This window comes from Venturia canescens, chromosome 6 (assembly GCF_019457755.1).
Source record: "Venturia canescens isolate UGA chromosome 6, ASM1945775v1, whole genome shotgun sequence".
NCBI lineage: Eukaryota > Metazoa > Arthropoda > Insecta > Hymenoptera > Ichneumonidae > Venturia > Venturia canescens.
Window position 1 is genome coordinate 12502514 of NC_057426.1, and position 18931 is coordinate 12521444.

The 18931-nt window shown below is 39.2% G+C and overlaps 2 protein-coding genes across 6 annotated transcripts in view; one reads left to right on the plus strand and one right to left on the minus strand.

Annotated features, from left to right (window-relative positions):
• Positions 1-580: 580 nt before the first annotated feature.
• Usp16-45 (ubiquitin specific protease 16/45) lies at positions 581-7479 on the plus strand. 3 transcript variants are annotated; one of them, XM_043422443.1, is made up of 13 exons: positions 581-1062; positions 1196-1356; positions 2222-2406; positions 2496-2703; positions 2844-3011; positions 3088-3309; positions 3430-3692; positions 4195-4415; positions 4497-5094; positions 5249-5543; positions 5669-5938; positions 6182-6357; positions 6695-7479. In XM_043422443.1, the coding sequence occupies exons 1-13, from the start codon at positions 972-974 to the stop codon at positions 6765-6767; spliced, it is 2931 nt and encodes a 976-aa protein (XP_043278378.1). In that variant the 5' UTR covers positions 581-971; the 3' UTR covers positions 6768-7479. The 3 variants fall into 3 exon arrangements, with proteins under 3 accessions (XP_043278378.1, XP_043278380.1, XP_043278379.1); XM_043422445.1 differs by having other exon boundaries at positions 4195-4400; XM_043422444.1 differs by having other exon boundaries at positions 4198-4415.
• Positions 7480-7543: 64 nt separating this feature from the next.
• LOC122412707 (endoribonuclease rege-1-like) overlaps positions 7544-18931 on the minus strand; it is a 54510-nt gene continuing 43122 nt past the window's right edge. For all 3 annotated transcript variants that reach the window (XM_043422446.1, XM_043422447.1, XM_043422448.1), the window contains exons 2-6: positions 12492-13207; positions 11952-12237; positions 11531-11870; positions 11125-11419; positions 7544-10834 (exon numbers count right to left, since the gene is read on the minus strand). In XM_043422446.1, the coding sequence (XP_043278381.1) occupies positions 10489-10834; positions 11125-11419; positions 11531-11870; positions 11952-12237; positions 12492-13207 (1983 nt within the window). In that variant the 3' untranslated portion in view covers positions 7544-10488. The remainder of the gene's footprint in view (positions 10835-11124; positions 11420-11530; positions 11871-11951; positions 12238-12491; positions 13208-18931) is intronic.

The following is an 18931-nucleotide window of genomic DNA, read 5'->3' on the forward strand; positions in this document are numbered from 1 at the left end:
AAGGCATTTATAAAGAAAAAACATTAAATGATCAGTTTAAGAATCTTCATCCTAATTAATCGACTTTTTTCAATTCGTTTGAGAGGGCTAACCTCAGGGGACGTCATTACGAAAACCGACGCTATACCAAAGGAATTCATGATGGTCGCTGTTTTTCAATTGTAGGTTAGAGAGCTCACCTTCTAATATAGTCAATTTTCTCACTTGTCACGTTACCACGAGTCGGTTTTTCTCACTGCCCAATTCGGCTGCTCCCATATGTCAAATTCCCCGCGACTCCGACTAATTTTTTTGAAACATTCTTTATATAAGTGTAGCGTTGGGCTTGCACTGTCTCGTTGCCAGCAGGCTTGAATATGGAGTGAAGATGAAGAAAGGGAACGTGGTGATACGAGGAAGCTTTTTTGGTCGAGTTGACAGGTAGGAGAGACGACTGCAGGTTCCTTTCTAAAATATACCTCGACACATGATCGCGTACGCGTGTTGTCGGCTTGTCGGTATTGTCAGAATCGCTCATCGTCAGTACTCAAAGTAATCAGACCCAGACGACGGTCAAGCCGTCAAGCTGCCATCGTCAAAGCCATGAGGTTGCAGTAAAATAGGGTTCGCTTTATGTTCATCTATATAGTATACAAGCGCTTTTTTCATCTGAACGATTAACGTTCAAAACATTATAGTAACTAAAGATCGAAGAACAAAAGGAAAATACTTATCACGATAATACGCTGTAATCTCTCGCGAGTGTCAGCGACCTGTGAATCAACTCCGGATTTTCTTTGCACACACTCTTGTACCTCCTCGCTGCAACACGCACGAGACACATTGTTGTTCCCGAGTATCGAACGTGCAGGCTGTCTAAGGCAAAAAAGAAAAAATGTGTTAACACGGAGCATGTTCGGGAGCTTGTAGTTTTCGTTCCAGTATAATTCGTTAGGAACAGATAGTCCAATTGTAAATTTAAATCGTAAAAAATGGGTGGAAGACGTCGAAATCGTCAACCAGATGCAAGTGTACGCGACGCTAGTGAAGATTCCTCGGAATCCGGAGACAAAACGAATTCAGGTTAGAAAACTTCTTAGCTCACTCAGTCAGACTGTTTGAATTCCATCGAAACTCTTAAAATATGATTCATTTTCAAATTATTGTAAAAACATTGTCCCGTAATAACAATAAAAATATTGCTGTTTTGCAACAGGAGACAATTGTCCTGCCCGAGGGAAAGAACTTTGTCCACACATCAAATTAGCTGTGAGGAAATCTAAAGTTTTACTGAACAACAAGAAATCCATTCTCCAAATAGAATGCGAGGACTGCAAGAAGCTCGGCTGCGACAATTTGCCAACCGATGACGAAGAGGTTTGTATGTTTCAAATTTTTAAACCAAGTTCCATTTAAAAACTAACACTCATTATTCGTACTCTGGATTGTTGGAACAAAAATTGATCGTTCTGCTCTATACAATGAAATTCAATAAGCAGATCGCTTACCAAAATATCATGACTTTATTGTAATATATGAAGCAAATATACTAAATTGTATATCTGAAAATCATACAAAAATTCTCACAATTTGAAGTGAGGATACTGGCATCCTCAAATACATGAATTTTGTTTTTGAATGGTAAAACTATAAAAAGTATTTGACAATGAGTACGTTATTTCTCAAGGAATAGTTGTTGAAATTTTTTCAATTTATGATATAATAATTTCTGAAAGTCTAAATTTTATGAATTGATAAATGAAACTTTATTTATCTCTTTCAAAAAATCAGATCTTTCCTCAGTTTTTAAAATTAGATCCCATAATTAAACCAAAGCCCTTATTCTTTGTAACTTATCAAATTCACTTGTTCACTTGGGATAGTTTTCAGTTATTTTTATTTTTAAGACTACCTGTCTCATAAAGTTCATTCTTATTTATAAACATAAGGAAGCTAGATTAATTGTAACCTTTTTTATTCTATTCTATACATAATTTGAAATTCAAAACAATAACATAAATTTCGTTTGGTTCTAATTTTTGATATTACAGTTGACAATCGAATTGAAAGAAAATTCCCATAGACGGTTGTGTCGTAGAAGTATTAATTTATTTTAGAAAATAACTATGAATAAACTGGTCAATATAACAATGGTCTATTTTTACATGATTTTGAATAATGGCTTAATAGTGACTGGAAAAGAATGGGTCAGAAAATGATGAGATATTTGAAAATTCCTCAGTTGTCACCAATGCCGCTTTGGATGTGTTTATACTGTGGTCATCAAGCATGCGGCAGAGGTCAAAAACTTCATGCAATGGAACACTACAAATCTGCCAGGGATGGACACCACAGTGTAGTAGTGAATACCCAAAAATGGAACGTCTGGTGCTATCCATGTGACACAGAAATTACTGGCCCTCATAGGTCGGTACGAAAACTTTCTACCACCTCTTTCTTACATTCATATATTCAATTCTGAAAATTAATCCTCGTTTTTCACTCTTGTGCTTCAGTCGGAAAATACGTGGCTTTCTAGATGTACTAAAAAAATTTAATCCAACCTCGTTGACCGCCACTGTTAGTGAAAACTCAAAAGAAACAGGTACCCTGTTATCACCGTTGTCTCAAAGAGCTATACCATTGCCGTTCATACAGACGAACCTAGACAACGAAAATGTAGACAAATCAAACTTACCTCTCAATGGTTTGACCAAAGTAGTGGTAAGTTGAATTATATTATAATTCTAAAATAGTTATAATCCATATGAGTACATTTTACTCATCACTAGAGAACATTTTTTTAGTTAAACCTTTATAAGTGATATAACTGAATAAAAATTAACCGTCTTTTTGAATTCCAGGGTTTGTCCAATTTAGGTAATACTTGTTTCTTCAACGCAGTACTCCAGTGTCTTGCTCAAACACCATTCCTCGTTAAAGTACTCGAGGATCTGCAGGAACCAGGGGAAAAATTCACTCTACCAGGCGGAAAGTGCAAAGTTTCCGAAGATTCTGAAGAGATAGAACTGGTACCGAAAACAGTGTTCAATAGCACATATCTTAAAAATAACTGACACAGTAATAATTGTAACCGTCTCTTCATAGCCACCAATTGAGGGAACCCTCCAGGGCTGGGGTCCATTCACATCGATACTCTGTAAAACACTTAAGGCAATGCAAAGCATGAAAACTCGTCAAGTTTACGTGCCCAACGAGCTTCTAGCGAGTTTTAGGAAAAAAACTATACAATGTATGGATGGTGGTCAGCACGATTCTCATGAGTTGCTCAGGCACTTATTGGAAATTGTTCGAAACGAAGATCTTAGGGTAATATTTAAAGAAAATAAGAAATTTCAAAGTGATAGGACAAAGTCGAAAGCAATCACTGTGATCAATTTTGAAGTTAATATAGAATCGAAAGAAAAATAATCACAAAATACTTTACAGAGGTATCAATCGGTAATTTTGAAAGAAATTGGCATAGGAGTTTCTATCAAAGCAAATTGTGCCAATGATTCAGACAAGGCTCAAGTTAAGTTTTATGGAAGACAAGCAGGTTCGAGACTACTCGGATCTGAACCAGTTTTCCGGGGTGTTCTCGTCTCTACACTTAAGTGTCTCGAGTGTTTTCACTCGTCGCAGCGCACCGAAGCTTTCTTGGATCTCAGTTTACCGGTCATGTCTGAAAAACCTCAATCACCGGTTGTCAAGTAAGAATTATTTTATAACGTATGCATTGATCTCCGGTCATCCTTCATTTATGCCCTATCAATCATATCTACTTGATAATCCCAACTTGCTATAATTTTTGAAGGTCTTACTAAACAATGAAAATTCAAGTGCTAAATCTCGAAGGGGAATGGATATTTTTTCATCCTTTAGACAGAACAAAGTCCTATTGCAATTGAATTAAATAAAAGAACTATAAAAAACAGTAATTTTTAATTGGAACATACATTGCTTCCTATTTGCATTTTTCTCGGAAGTTTGTTTGGATTATCTCTGTTACTGATAGTCAATCTGAAATCGACATCCAGAATGAGAGAAAATTTTTCATCAATGTCTTGACATAATAATCTTGACGTAATGAGCCGTTGAGAATCAACTTTATGAATTACGTTAAAACTCCCATCCAATCACATCATTCAATTATGTTCATAAGTAAGGTGTACGATTTCTGAGAAGTTTCTAAGTACGAAACCCTTGTTCTAGAAGAAAGCACAAAGGTTTCGACGAATCGTTCGATTCCATGGGTAATACCATATCAAGTGTATCTCCGATGAAAGATCAATTTCGAAAAGAAGAGAAGCGTCCTGAACTAACGAAGAAACAAATGAAATTACGAATGAAGGATCGAGGAAATAATCACTGGGGCTATAAATCAAACGCGAATAAAATATCTGAAGAAAAACAATCTAGTACGCTGGAGTCTGGTAAAATATATGAAGCGTTTGACAAAAAAAATATTAATCTCGCTCGATAGTAACGTCATGGTGTATTATAAAATATTTCAGAAGGCGATGCTGATGTCGAAGATAATGTATCGGCACTGGAAGTCATTGAATCCGGTTACAGTTCTGAAAAAGCATCAGCTCTTACGAGTCCAGCTTCGCCGGGTGACGACGATTTATCGAAAAGTTCTTTCAGCCAATCGGATGCAAATGTGACATTGTCGAATGGAAATTTACCTTCAAGTCCTATTGACTCTTTTCCGGAACCTATGACACCCAGTTACGACGATAATTGCATGAATCAAGAATTTAACGGACTTAATCGTACAGACATCTCATTGAATCTCAATCAGGATGTTTTTCCTCCGTCAACCTCAAATTGGGCAGATAGTCCAATAACCGAGGCAACCAACGAGATCGGTGATTACGCCGGTGTTTCACCTTCTACGTCATTGATTGTCAACTCGGAATTGAGTCCTGAGGGAGCAACGATAAGTTCTATAAGCAGTCCCATCACCTCTAAAGACAGTCCTACGCCTCCACCAACTGGAGCCAGTCGTGAAAAAATCGATGGATTATACGATCTTTTCAGAAATGCAATAGACGACACTGTACCAACAGTTTTAAACGAGAGTGAATCACTTAACGATACGTTATCCAGGTATCGTTTTCCTGTTTTTTTTTCTTTCTTCAAAAAACAGAATTTTATAATATCTAATCCTTGTTCGATTTCACCTAGAAAAGACTACTCTGTCGGATGAATTTTTTCACTTTTCTATATTTGACAAGCTTTTATTGAAAAATGTATTTTTCAGAAAATTAGAGATGACTGAAGTGCATACCCCGGAGAATCAAATGCCTGACAATCAGGAAGGGGAGTCGACAACGAGTCTCATTGAACAACCGGAAATCAAGTCAGAAAACGGTGTGACCGAAATCACAGAAGGACTAGCGAAAGTTGGAGTTTCAACCCATAGTCATTCTCATGGTTATAATCTTAAGAGCGGAGACTGTTCGATACAATCGTGTCTCAATCAATTCACGGCGGTCGAACTACTAAGCGGTAGTAACAAAGTATGCTGCGAGGCTTGTACTGCTCGCGAAAATAAGGTAAAAATCTATAATTAGCGACTTTTACTTACCCTTAGTATCCTAAATAGACGTAAAATAGTCGCATGAATAACAACTGAATAATATTTTAAGATTATAAATGTTCTGTGCCTGGATTCTCATAGGGCAAGGAAGGTCCGCCGAAGATGGTTTGCACATCAAGTTCTAAACAGTATTTGATATCGCAAGTCCCAGCCATTCTTATTCTTCATCTCAAGAGGTTCCAATCGCTGCGAATGAGTTTCCGTAAAGTACCGAAACACGTGAAATTCCCATTGTTGTTGGATCTTGCACCAGTCTGCACAGAAAGTGAAAGACGGAAAGTTTATTCGCTTTATGGAATAGTCGAACACAGTGGAACTCTTCATGGTGGTCATTACGTGGCCTACGTTAAGGTGAACAAAAAAGGCTCATTGTCATTGATAGTGGCATTCCGCAAATCACTATATTATGCGAATACCACGAAATTTTTGTTAGAATTTTGCAGTACATGATGATATTATGTTTCATTTTGATATAAAAACCAGTTTTTTGAGCAAAATAAAACAAAGATTCACTTTATACTTTTTCTCTTTGAGTGAAAAATATTAAAAGAAAATGTTTTCGAAATAAATTTGAATGAGTCTTTTTTTCCGAAGACGAGAGCGCCTCTCACACCGGACGACCCTAGATGGGCATTTTTGCCATCCAAAGACAGCACGGAATCAGCAGAAAATTCGAACGTCGAAGCCTCCGAGTCCGAAACCGAAGAGACAAAAGCGAATAGTGAAGTACAACCTCCCCCTGGTCACTGGTATCACATTTCCGACTCTAGGTAAGATTCAACATAATTTTTCTTACTTGTCAATTTCTTGCAGTTAGAATCCAATGAAAGTTGCTCTTGTTAGGGTGCAGTTCAATCAATTCCTTAATCCATGACATTATCTTACTCAAGTTAGAGGTTCGAATTGTAACGTGTCCTATTCAATCCTTTGCCTTGGATGCATTCAGCTTCGAACTTTACCTTTCATAGGGAGAAACGATGATCAATGTTGTATGAGATTTCAGAGTTCCCAAATCAATTGGGAATTGTCATGTTTGAGGAAAAAAGAATTATCAGCTACCGTGAGCTGAGAAAGATCATATTTAAATTTCATTGTTCCTTTTTTCAGAGTGGTGGAGGTTGATGAAGCGACTGTACTGCGAACTCAGGCTTATATGCTGTTCTACGAGAGAATACTTTGAGGCTGGACATGAGTCAAATGATGAATATATATATACAAAAATATATATATATATATATGTATGGATATGTATATTTTTCCTTTTAAAATGAGGGGAGGGAAATCTTGGATGAAACGTGTAAAATCGTCATCGTGAGATGAATATAAATCATGAAGCAACATATTCCTGGAGTGTACATCGAAAATTTCCCTTGACCTTTGAATAACTAAATTCTTGGTACTGCGATTATTCATGAAACGAAATTTATGCGTATATATATATATACATGCACACACATATTTATATGTATATTCGTGATTGTACCGTAATATTCTCCAGAATAAGGGGGCGCTGATCCAGTTTTGCTCACAAAATACCGATTGAGATTACTCATAAGAATAAAAATGATAACCAAATAGCAAAGAAGAAAAAAAGTGACGTACCTGCGCATTGCTTCGTGGCCTCAAACGAACCAGTGCATTTTGTTCATCAAATTACGTGTTAACTATGATCATCAAGAATCACTCGCTTACCTTTTTTCGACAGTTTTAAGATAAGAACTTTACCATCTATAAAATGGATCATTGTCGTGAAAATAATTGAACGTCGAGGGGTTTTCGGTCTAAGTGTAATATTTCCCTGCGAAGAGTACTCTGATTTTTTTAACGAATTTGTTCTCTTATTGAATTTATATAATCAATTTTTTAATTAAAATAAATGCCAAACTCCTCGATTTCTGACTCGGTCAAGGCTTTTCCTTACAACTTTATCCCTCAATTGTAACCATCACTCTGCGGTAAGTAGAAAAAAAAACATTTATTTCACAATCCATTGGCAATAACATTGATACAATTTTTTCTATATATATTTATATATTCATATTTATATATATAATATTCCATGTACTATTAACATAATAATATTTTGTGGTCTGCGTCGCATATGAACGACGGTAAAATAATTATTTGTGAGTGTAAATTCACATGTGTAAAAGAGATTCGATAGATAAAAAAAAATAAGTTATATCGCTTCTCAACGATATATATATATATATACTTTATGTTTCTGATTTTCCATCAAATTCCAGAGGCATCGCACTGTTAAAAATCATTCAACGTACTTTTTTTTTTGTTAAAAATAACGTACAATATTAGAAGTTACTATGAATTTACTAAGTAACTCCTATAATTCAACAATACACAGTATTGTATTGGCATACATTCCGAGTATACAGACATGTATCTTTTAAATATTCAAAACACTACAAATAGATATATCAAATTTTTTCAAATTCTCTAGATAGAAAAAATATCTGATCATAAAAAAATTGTTTCAAGCTTGATGTTTTCGAGAACGGTCCCTTCTCACATTTGAATGTTTGTCGTTTGGCACATGCATATTCATACATATCTATCAACTTTCTATAGAACCTGTAAACATGGAAGAATGATGCTTCTCAAAGTTATCACAATCACACTGTGTATAAATCGTTTGATTTCATTTAAACTAACTCCTTGACTTCGGTGCAATGTGTTTGATAAATTTGTAAAAAATCAATAGCTGTTTGAACACTTTTGAATCGAATACGCAACTCGGGGACGTTTATTTTTTAATTCAAAATTTCTTAATTTTGGAAATTGGGCCAGGAAGAAGAGCAGAAATTTTATTTTGCATAGAAATTCGTTAAAGATAAATTTCCCCCTTTCAGAACTGCAAATTTTTTTTACTCGTATTCAGAGGGTGTAATATGATCACTGTAGATAACAATGTCCATGCATTTTTCGTCACATGCATTCGTAATTCACAGCCGCAGAATATTCCCAATCAATTTTATAGATTTTCCGAATGTGATCTTCCATCCACGTTAACGAATTTTTGCGAGTTTGTGTGCATCCAACAGGAGCGGCTGTATGAAAAATCATATGAAAACATTTTCGTTGAATACAAAACTAGAAAATCACCAAAAAAAGATGACGGACAAATGGAAAATTTTTCGATCATGTTGCTGGCTATTTTCATTCAGACCAAATTCTCGTGACTCATTAGTAAAATTAAACTAATTCTTTAAAAAATGCCATTTTTTAGACTATCGAAGAAGGATTCTCCTTATTTTTTTTTTTTTTTTTTATAAAAGGATTGGCGAAAACGCCTCCTTGAGGACTCAATGTGAGTCACTAAAATTTCATCTCCGCCTCGATTCACCGTTCTTCGTAACACGTAATTCGGAGGAGTTTTTAAAATAATAAGAATAGAACAAAAACAATTTGACGTTCGTCTGTGCTGTATGTAGAACAATCATTTTATACAGAAAATAAAACTTAATTTTTATCATAATGCCCTGGTCTGTCGCCAGCTGTGATAATAATACAAAACCATTATGAACGTGCATATTCAAATAATTAAAATAATTATTACAAAAATGAACGAAAAATATTTAGGGATTAGTTTCGAATACGCAGTTGTACTCTCGCTCGATGCTAACCCAAGTTTAGCTAGCCGGGAGAAAACAACGAAATACGCAACAGAAATCTATTGATAGTAAGATTTGACAACAAACTTCGACTGGACCACGATATTGTGGTACGTCAAAGAGAGCAATCTTTTTCTCTACACCGACATCCAAACTTTAATTTATTTATATCTACTATTTATAGCAATATATACACAATTTACGAAAGACACTGCTAGTTGAACAATCACTGACCTTCTTTCTCATTTTTATAACAGACAATATAGCATTCTTCGATTATCAAGAAATCGAGGTTGCAATTACATCATTTCCAGTATTCACATCGAAAAAATGTAAATTTTTTCTCGTTATTGAAAATCAACACTGATAAAGTTTTGAAAATTGTATAATTACTTGGATCATTGTTGAATTGCAAATTTTTTCGACATCAAATAATTATTTTCAAAGTGTAAAGTTAAACTCGAAGCTTTCAATGAATCGTTCTCCAAAAAATTGAGGAAAAAGTTCTGATACCTCAACAACAATAACGTCACCACCGAAAATTTCTACAGAGAGCAAAAAAAAAATTTATGAAAAATCATTCCTGAATAGAAATGATCGTGGCTAAAGTTTTAAATCGGATCGACTTCGATATCGTTCTACAGTACAAGAGAAAAGTGCTTTGTTACTATAGAATTCGGGAGTTATCGAAATGAAAAAAAGTAGTTGACGTATAAACGTCAACTAATGCAAAGATATTGAATCAATATTGAATCACTTTTCCCATGTCGCTTATAATAAAAGTAATAACGATAGTATTCCACTGAATTTTCAGTTCATGGAAACGGAGTGCCGATCAATTGAAAGTGGAAGCTTTCGCGTGGAGAGATTGGAATCGCCTACTCTCTATTACATGAAACCGAAAAAATATCGTTCATGCAATTCTCGAGTTAATATTCGTCACTCTCATGGAGAGTGTGTCTTAACAAATCCGATGACTCTTCGGTATCACATAGGACCGTATTAGTCCGATCGAAGAATCATTATAATTACTCGTCCTCACGAAAAACTCTTCCCGATGGAAAATCATCTTGAAGAGTTTTTCGCTTTTATCGAATGATCAACATCGTGAATTCTCATTTGAGATGTAACTATCCATAATTATTTTTTTCATTTATCTCCTCTCAGTCAACCTTTTTTCTCTATTGTGAAAAAAATGCTCTTCAGATGAAAATTCATCCGAAAATCTATCCGTTTTTATCGCTTTCCCAAAATAGTTCTCTTTTCGCGTTCCTACGGTTTAGGGAACATGCCGAGGATCGCAGCACAAATTTGTTGAGGATCCGTCTCGTGTGGGTTTAACGCCATCGCAGCCTGAACCTGTTCTTCGGGAAATATATTTGCGAGGTGATAATGAAGACGCCGACGTGCATCCAGTGCTTGCGCACCCCAAGCAGCGTGTATACTAGCCCCAGGAGGTGATGGCAATAAATTCAATTGTGGATCCGAAGTGCCCAGACGATGACCTCGCGTTGGTACCGTAACATTTGTTCCTCGAGGTGGCCAACCCCGGTACGAATCTGGAGCTGATGCGATGCGTGTTACGTGCTGGTGATTTGGATGATCAGGGCGTTCCCATCTTTGGAATCGAACAATATAAATTCAGTAATTAGTTTTCCGCAAATTGAAGAATCGTTGCGTCCCCTGTCCTTTGAGGAGGAGAGGAAGACCGTACAGCTCGAAGGTACATCGACCGTACATTGATCGGAATGTAATTAAAGGTATGGACAGATGGAGCGAATGAAAATATTGACGAATTACAAAATGTTGCAAAAAATTCTTTCAATACTATTGAGGAGTATTGAATTCTTTCAATACTTTGAAATGAAAGTGAACGTGAATTTTGCTGAAACATTTTGAGGCACTCACTTCATGCCAATTGAATAAGGTGTCTCATTGCTGGCGTGCCTCGCTAGTGGTCTGTGTTGTATATTTGAAAGTGACGAATTGATGATGGACTGCTGTGGTAAAACTTGTTGCTGCTGACTGGTCGCTAATTGAGGTGGTTGTTGGGGCTGTTGATGATATCTTCGAAGCTGATACAACCTCGGATCACATGCTGGATTGAGGGTCAATTGACGTTGTAGTTTTCTGTGCATATTGGCCGGTTCTGGATCCGGGTTGTTGGCTCGTGGAGCTGGCCAGCCTACGGCCGACGGATATCCTGTAGCAACAAAGATTATTTTTTAGTCCATCAATTTCTTATTGTAATCACTTTCGTTTGGATTCTAGGAATTTTCATTCCTTACAATAAAAATAAATCAGGACTTGGTACCTTGTACATTTTGGCTCGTCGTCATCTGCTGACCATAGACAATGTTATTTGACACTATCGTCACATCCGCGGTAACATTTTCGACGGATCTGCTCTTCGGCACCGAGGAAGACGATTTTACGATGTTTCCTGGCAATGCCGACCTGGCTTTGCAAAGAGGTTGGTGCTGGGAATGAACATTGGTCGCGGACGTCGCCGATGGTAGCGGCAGACTGAGGCTCGGTCCACGAGCTTGAAGATGACGCTGAGCGTGCTCCACGAGACGTTCGGTCACTGATTTGTGAGGGTGAGGGCCACGCTCCGGATGACGAAATTTACATTTGTTTCCATATGTGCATTTCTAAAAAACCAAACAAAAGTAAGCGATCATGTTTTGTATTCAATTTGATAAATTAATGTGAAAAATTCTTTATTAATTTACCTTGGCATAGGGACACGGTGGCGCTGGGTCGGTTCTCCGTGGACCTATTCGCAAAAAATTATCGAGTGTCGGTCCGCTCCTTCCCAAGGGATCATCAGGTGGCATAAAACGATCATTTACGAAGCTGTACATGAGAATTCGTTCCTCCACGACCCTGCGGAACTCCGGAGTTTCTTGCGCTAGATCCCTGTAATTGTCATTGCTGACGACGATGCCATCAACCTCCGCTGCTAATCGGAGGATGTAACGGTCGTCGTAACACACCATACGCTTGCCTCCGACGAGTCTAAAACGAAAAAAAAAAAATAATATTGTACTGTATTGAGCCTGCTTGCGCGCGAGGGAAAATCGACTATGAAACTTCGACTCCGAAAGCTGCAGAACGAAATTTCACACTTCATTGGTATCCCGCTTAAAATTTGAGCGAATATTTTTTATTTTCATAATCCGATGATTAAATTTCAATATTTGGCAGGAGGCTAATTCTACAGTATTTTTGCACATTAAACTACATTCATTGTATTAAAATGAAGTTTATACCTGGACGGTGTGAAAACGAGAAGTCTATCCCTCTCCAATTCGCCGAGTATTTCTTGATCGGCGATTGGGTTGTCCGGTCTGGAAGCTTCTTTTCTCCATTTGGGTACAAAAACCGTAATTTCTTTGTGTCCTCTGGATCGAAACCATTCGACACAAATTTTGATGCCTCGACACGAAAATATTTCTTTATTGCCGTGGCTCATGGCGACGTTGCTGCCGTCGATGACGACAGGTCGAAGGGCAACGGGGCTGGAAGTGAACGAATGGCCTGGATCATCGTTGGTAAAATCGTTATCAAAAAATCCATCGGATTCGTCCGGCGTGTCGGCCAATTTGGAGCTACTAGCGCCGAGCTTAATGAGCTCGGCGAGCAATTCATTCTGGCCGGGATCGGGCCCGAGTTTGTGCAATGCCGCTTGCACCAGACGCTCCGTGTAGCCCAGCTTAAGGGCAAATTCAACCCTCGCCGTGTATCCAGGGTTCTGGATCGGCGAGGGCCCTTGGACGGTCACGTATTCAGCGAACTCGGCTGCCAACGTATCCGACGCTGTTCTAGAAACGTCGGAATGTGACGAAGAGGAAACCTGCGACTCTAGTTGTGCGTGGACGTTACTCGAGCCGATCGAATCCTCGGCTTCGTAGTCACTGTCGTACGACGAATCCTCAGCTTCTGCTGTTCCGCTACCGGAACCCAGAACTGTGCAATCGACATATCTCTGTAAATAGACACGTTCGCTATTAATTTCATTGGAAAATACTCTCAAATCGTAAAATTGACTGAAATTCTATAAATTTTAGAAAAACTCTTTCAATCACGCGCTGGCTTTCATTATTTTCATTTTGTTTTTCGATCGGTAACAGCAGTTTTCTTTCGAACGGTACTGTTTTCCATTTCCTTAGAATCATTGCCACGAGGAATGCTAGAAAAGCTGGCAGATCCGCGCGCCTGAATTTCAATCCAATTTAACGTGACGAGCATCGGAAAAGCGTTTAAAGCCCAACCCACACACTTGATTCGAGAGATCGGCGGAGCCTGGTCTTTTCTTGCTTCGTCTTAAGGAATAACGATCCGTTAATTATGACGCAAACACATCAATTGTAACAACTGTAGCGAACCGTGAAAATCCCACGTACCCGATTAATTGTCTTGAAAAGAAAGATCGGTTCCCTAGGATGGATCGGTGGATTGATAATCGCCGAGATCCCGACGTCCAATTAATCATTTTTCTCAATCGATTTTCCGATCGTTGGCACAACTTGAGTCGTTTTCCGAAGGGGTTCGATACGCGATATAGCGAAATAATTGAATGGATTTATGTGAAAATGAATCTAACGACCAAAAGGATCGATCACTCGATCGGATGATGAGAAACGAGCGTATGGAATAATGCACGAAATAAATGGTCGTGCGATCGGAGGCTATCGATTACGAAAATCTCAGCGATTAGTAATATTTTCTTGCGTACAAGAGTGTTCGCGTCTGGATATCCCAGGCAGTATGTTTCTTTGGAATAGCGGATAAATCGAGTTTCGATATATCGCAGCTTCGTTACATAAAGACCACGAATTTCACACAGTCTGTTATGATAATTCGTATTGTGGAGATGCTGCTCGATGTTAAATCGCGTGGGTGAAAGAGCCCGAAAGAAGGGAGATGCATCAAGGTAGATGAGTGCGTGGATATTTTATTGCGCGCTCCGAGCGATAGATGCACTCCGATAAATGTAAAGCGATGCGCGGGGACGAGCGAGAGCCTGATCGAGCCTCACTGAACCGCGTGGGCGAGAAAGCTGCGAGAAAGAACACGCACGTAGCGCGTATATCTTGGCATACACGTGGATGAAAAATAGAGAAAGGAAAGGAGCATTGGAACAAGAAATAATGAGACGGAAAATGAGAAGCGGAGGGAGGAAGAGGATGGAAAAAGGACGAAAACGCGTCAAAGGGAAAAAATAGTTTCTGCTGGCCAGCATCTCCGCTCTGCCGCTCCCTTTCGCTCTCTGACACCCCGCTATCATCCTCCCTATCTCTCGTTTCATCTTCGCGATCCTTATCGCATCCTCCGCCTCGCCCTCCCATTCGTGCGAATGCTGGCCCGCGAGGAGTGCGTGCGCAAATTCTCCTGATTCTCTGAGCGCACGCATTATACGTGTACTTTTAGCGTACCGCTTGCATGGGAAGTTCCAGATCAAACGATCGAGAAACCCGACGGAATATCGTTTCGTTATTTACAATTTCGAATTAATCACTCTGACATTAATCCAAAGTGAGCATATCTTTAATTAGAAAGTCAAAATCGGTCCAATTTAGACGCCCGTAAAATGTGATCCTTCGGGCATGATCTACCTTGAAAAAAAAGATAAAAAACGACTCCTCATCTTTGATATTCAATGCCAGTTGTTACCCTCTGAATTTAGGCTCAGAATGAATAATGTTCTCGTTTCAACTTGAGACAGAATGTCCCGTACTGTGCCAAGTACGGAGAGTTCCTGCGACCGAAGATTTTTTAGTTTTACTCTCGTGCACGCGGGTGTTCCTCATAGCGTAAATAACGAGTCCCGGATTTATCATCGGGAGACACAGAACGACGAGCACAACGGCGTGTATTCCCTCTATTATGAATATAATGGCATGGACGTAGCGGCATAAGAAACGAGTGGGTGGTTGATCAGAAACGACGTTTTTTTCTATCATACAAATGTATCTTTGCAATATATATATTTTTTTTTTCATATTTGAGATTGAAAAATTATTAGAGATGACAGAGGATATGGAAAATGAAGCGTTGCTGCACTATCGTTGGGTCGCGAATCCGCGATTTTGGGGATTATTTTCAATTTCCACAATTCTCCAACTCAGCTAAGAATGGACGGAATGAAAACACGACGACACGGTTCACAGTCCAATGGAGTTCTCTTTCTTCTTTCGTCTAGTTTTGGTCACCAGTCTGAGTGGTGCTGGAGGATGACGCGACGAAGGTCAGGGTCAAGGTTCAGGTCGAGAATGAAGAACACAAAAGAGTCTCATGGCGACAACTAAAAAAATGAAGTTAATCAAAATACGTAGTTGACAGAAGAAACGAGCTTGGAAATATGTAAATGCGTCTGCTAAGCTCCGAAACGGTGTGGCTTCGACGTGAAGAAGCAAAGATGATCGGTCTCTCCAATGACAAATTTTGTCCATTCGTTAGACGATGAGAAACGACATGGGAGTAATCAAGAAAAGGAGAATCGATGCGGATACTCGAAAGAGAAAACGATGAGAATAGTTGGCTCCGCGCACTGAGAAAAAAAATGATTGATTCAATAGAAATTGATGTCATTGGAAGAGTTTTCTTTTCATTCAACTGCAATGTTTTCGGGGAGAATAAATCAGCAGTTTGATCTAAAACAATTTTGGTAATTCAATCATTTCTGACCTTGTGATGATCATATATTTCACTGGCACTCCGTAATGCCGTATTTCGTTGTTGCAATAACTTTTTCTCTCAGTGCGAAAAAAATATAATCGACCAACGTTTTTCTCGAGCACGTAGAATAAAATTCAACCGAATTAGAGACTAATATAAAGAACCCGAACAGGCCAAGCCTACTTGGCCGCGAATTCTCTTCTGACCACAAAGATAAAGCGGTGGAGGTTTGAGACGAGCGTATTTCTATTGCATAACAAAAGTCTTAAATCTTTCGCGAGCAAAGCAGTTTTAAGTACAAGTGGTTACATGTCTCTCGTCAACGCGGCGATTCGAGGCACACGAGCATATTTTTAGTACGCAAATAAGCCCATAAAACCGTCACGAGACTTAATAATCTTCTCGCTGTCGTTGCGAGTGTTGTACTTCGATAAATTAGCCAGCACGCACGTTAAAATACAACCTTCCAACACCGTGCTACATACATTTCCCATGCATTTGAGCCTGTGTACGGAGAGCAAATTAAATTGTGATCCAAGACGAGCTCGAATCACCGCTGATAAGGCTCCTCGCTCCTTCTTCCTCTCGTCTCAATCTCTTTCATTCTTTCCCTCGCGTTACGCGAATAACTCATTCGCCCCATACGAATAGACCTTTGATATAAATTCTCTGATAAATCGACCTTTCCCTCGCGCAATATCTCGAGCCCACATCATTTATCCTTATAAAATGAAAAATAAATGAAAAAAATAAACGTGTCTATTATCTGTATTACATTTCAATCCACATCTATCCCACGATGCAGCTACTGTGGCACGATAAATAGTGCATGGTCCGTAAGAACGTCGGTATGGTTACAACGAGCATCGAGATAACGAGAATAGATCCTCGCGAAGAGGCTCACGATACGTTTCTATCGATACGAACCTTCGGATTATCTCAATTTACAATCACACTCGAGTCCATAAATATATATGTGATGCTGTACGCGCGCAGTTGTACGGTGGTGCTGACGGGCGAGAAATTAACTTAAATATGGGGCATAGCTCTCCCAAGTTGGCGGATGTAACCATTAGCGGGGAGATTTCAGGTGAAAGTAGCTCTCGCAGAGAAAGATAGAGAGAAAGGCGAGAAAGAGGCTGCGCGCGGAGAAAGATGTTCCGGTGGACCTGAGGTTTCGATCTGTTTCAATCGCAGCATCATTCTGTACGTACGTATATAATAAAACTCGTTTTGGATCGAATGATCGTGCAGCGAGCTTGACTTCCGGTTCGATTTCAAATCAGCAAGTTCGTCAACGTTTTTAATCTGCAATAATGCCGAGACGCTCGCTATCCCTGAGTGCAGCAAAATTTTTGCTTCGCTCAGGGTTTTTTCATTCGAATCGATCGTGCCTTTTCCGCTCAACCTTTCCGACTGAAATTATCGTATCGAAGTCTGCGTAACATATTGAATGTCGTTTCCTGTATGACGACTTTTCGAAATAAAGCCGTCATACACAGCGGCACCGATTGGAGTCCGACAACTGCGTACTTTGACGAGAATCCCCAGAAGACGAACGAACCTGCCGGGAACAAATGTCGCAGTAGTCGGACCCAACGTATACACCGTTTTCCTCAAGAGAATCATCTCGACAAGGTCAAGGTGAATATTTAGTCTTTCTGGCCAATGAATTTGACGGCGATGAACGAAAGGAATGCCTATGCCAATTCTATTTCGTAAGCAAATAATTTTAGAAGCACACATGACGTTTTCAATGATATTAACCTTTCAAAAATGAATTGGAATGCTGCCCATTGACCGATCTGTTACAAGATCCGAATTCATTCAGCTGTCGACATTGCGAGACGAAGAAAAAAGCAGACCAGGAAAAGCAAAGAAACAGATAGACTGATTGTATATTTCCGCCCAAGCACGCTAAAGGACGCAAGACAAAATGATAGTGCACTAGGATTTTTTACAATACATAAACAATATAGAAAGAAAATAAAATAAAACTAAAATGAGAATCATAAAATATAACGAGGAACAAGGACAGTGCACAGACAGTAAGCAAAGATCGAAATAAAACTACAGCGAATACGATTTGGAGTATTCTCGTGAGAGATCGATGCAGTATAAACAAAAGAAAAATAAAATAAAACTAAAATAATAATCATAGAATATAACGAGGAACAAGGATAGTGCACAAATAAGTATGCAAAGAAGCTAAATAAAGAGAAGCATTATACAGAGTAAGATAAAAATAAAGTGTGCAAAATAAAACGAAGAGAGTAAAGATAGCGAATACAGTTCGGAGTGTTCTAGTGCGAGATCGACACGAGTAACGCCATAGTTTTTCGAGCACTAGGTGACAGTTTGGAGCAATAGGAGCAACAGAGAGAGAAAGAGAGAGATAGGAAATTTTCTTCTCGCCATTGTGCCAAGTAGCGCTAATTAATGTTAACCGATGTCCAAGAAACACGGTTCTCATTTTGTACCTCGCACCTTGCTATCAACTGCACCGGAGGATTCGCGTGTGCTTCTGTCCATATTCGCACTGCATTTGGCTCGAGTTCGGAAAGGCTTACGACCAATTACTGCGGAGTAAACTTCGCGCCTGTTTACCCGCAGGGAATCGGCTCCTCTCAAGAGAGAGCTCTCGTGGCTGCTCCTCGCGAGCGAGGAGCAGCACCGGAGAGCACTTTGTACTAGTGTACGTAGGGGTCCAGCCAGTTCTCTCGTAGCCGGCGAAGGTCGTGTGTCTTACACGCTTCGCACCATCATAGATCACCTCTCACGAGCGGAACGCGCGCCCGTTCATCCGTCGAGGGTCCCGCGAATCCAAATCACACAGAGTGGCACGAAAAGCGCGCCAGTCTTTCGAAGGGGAAAGTAGATTGTACATTTGGGAGAAGAAAAGTCCCGAAAGACTTTCGCCTTCGATACACTGCGCGCTGGTGGCACGTTCATTCGGGCAAGGGATCGCACGACCCTTCGGGGAGCTTAGCAGTGGGATTTTTGAAGCATTTCAAACTCGAGAAACGATGCC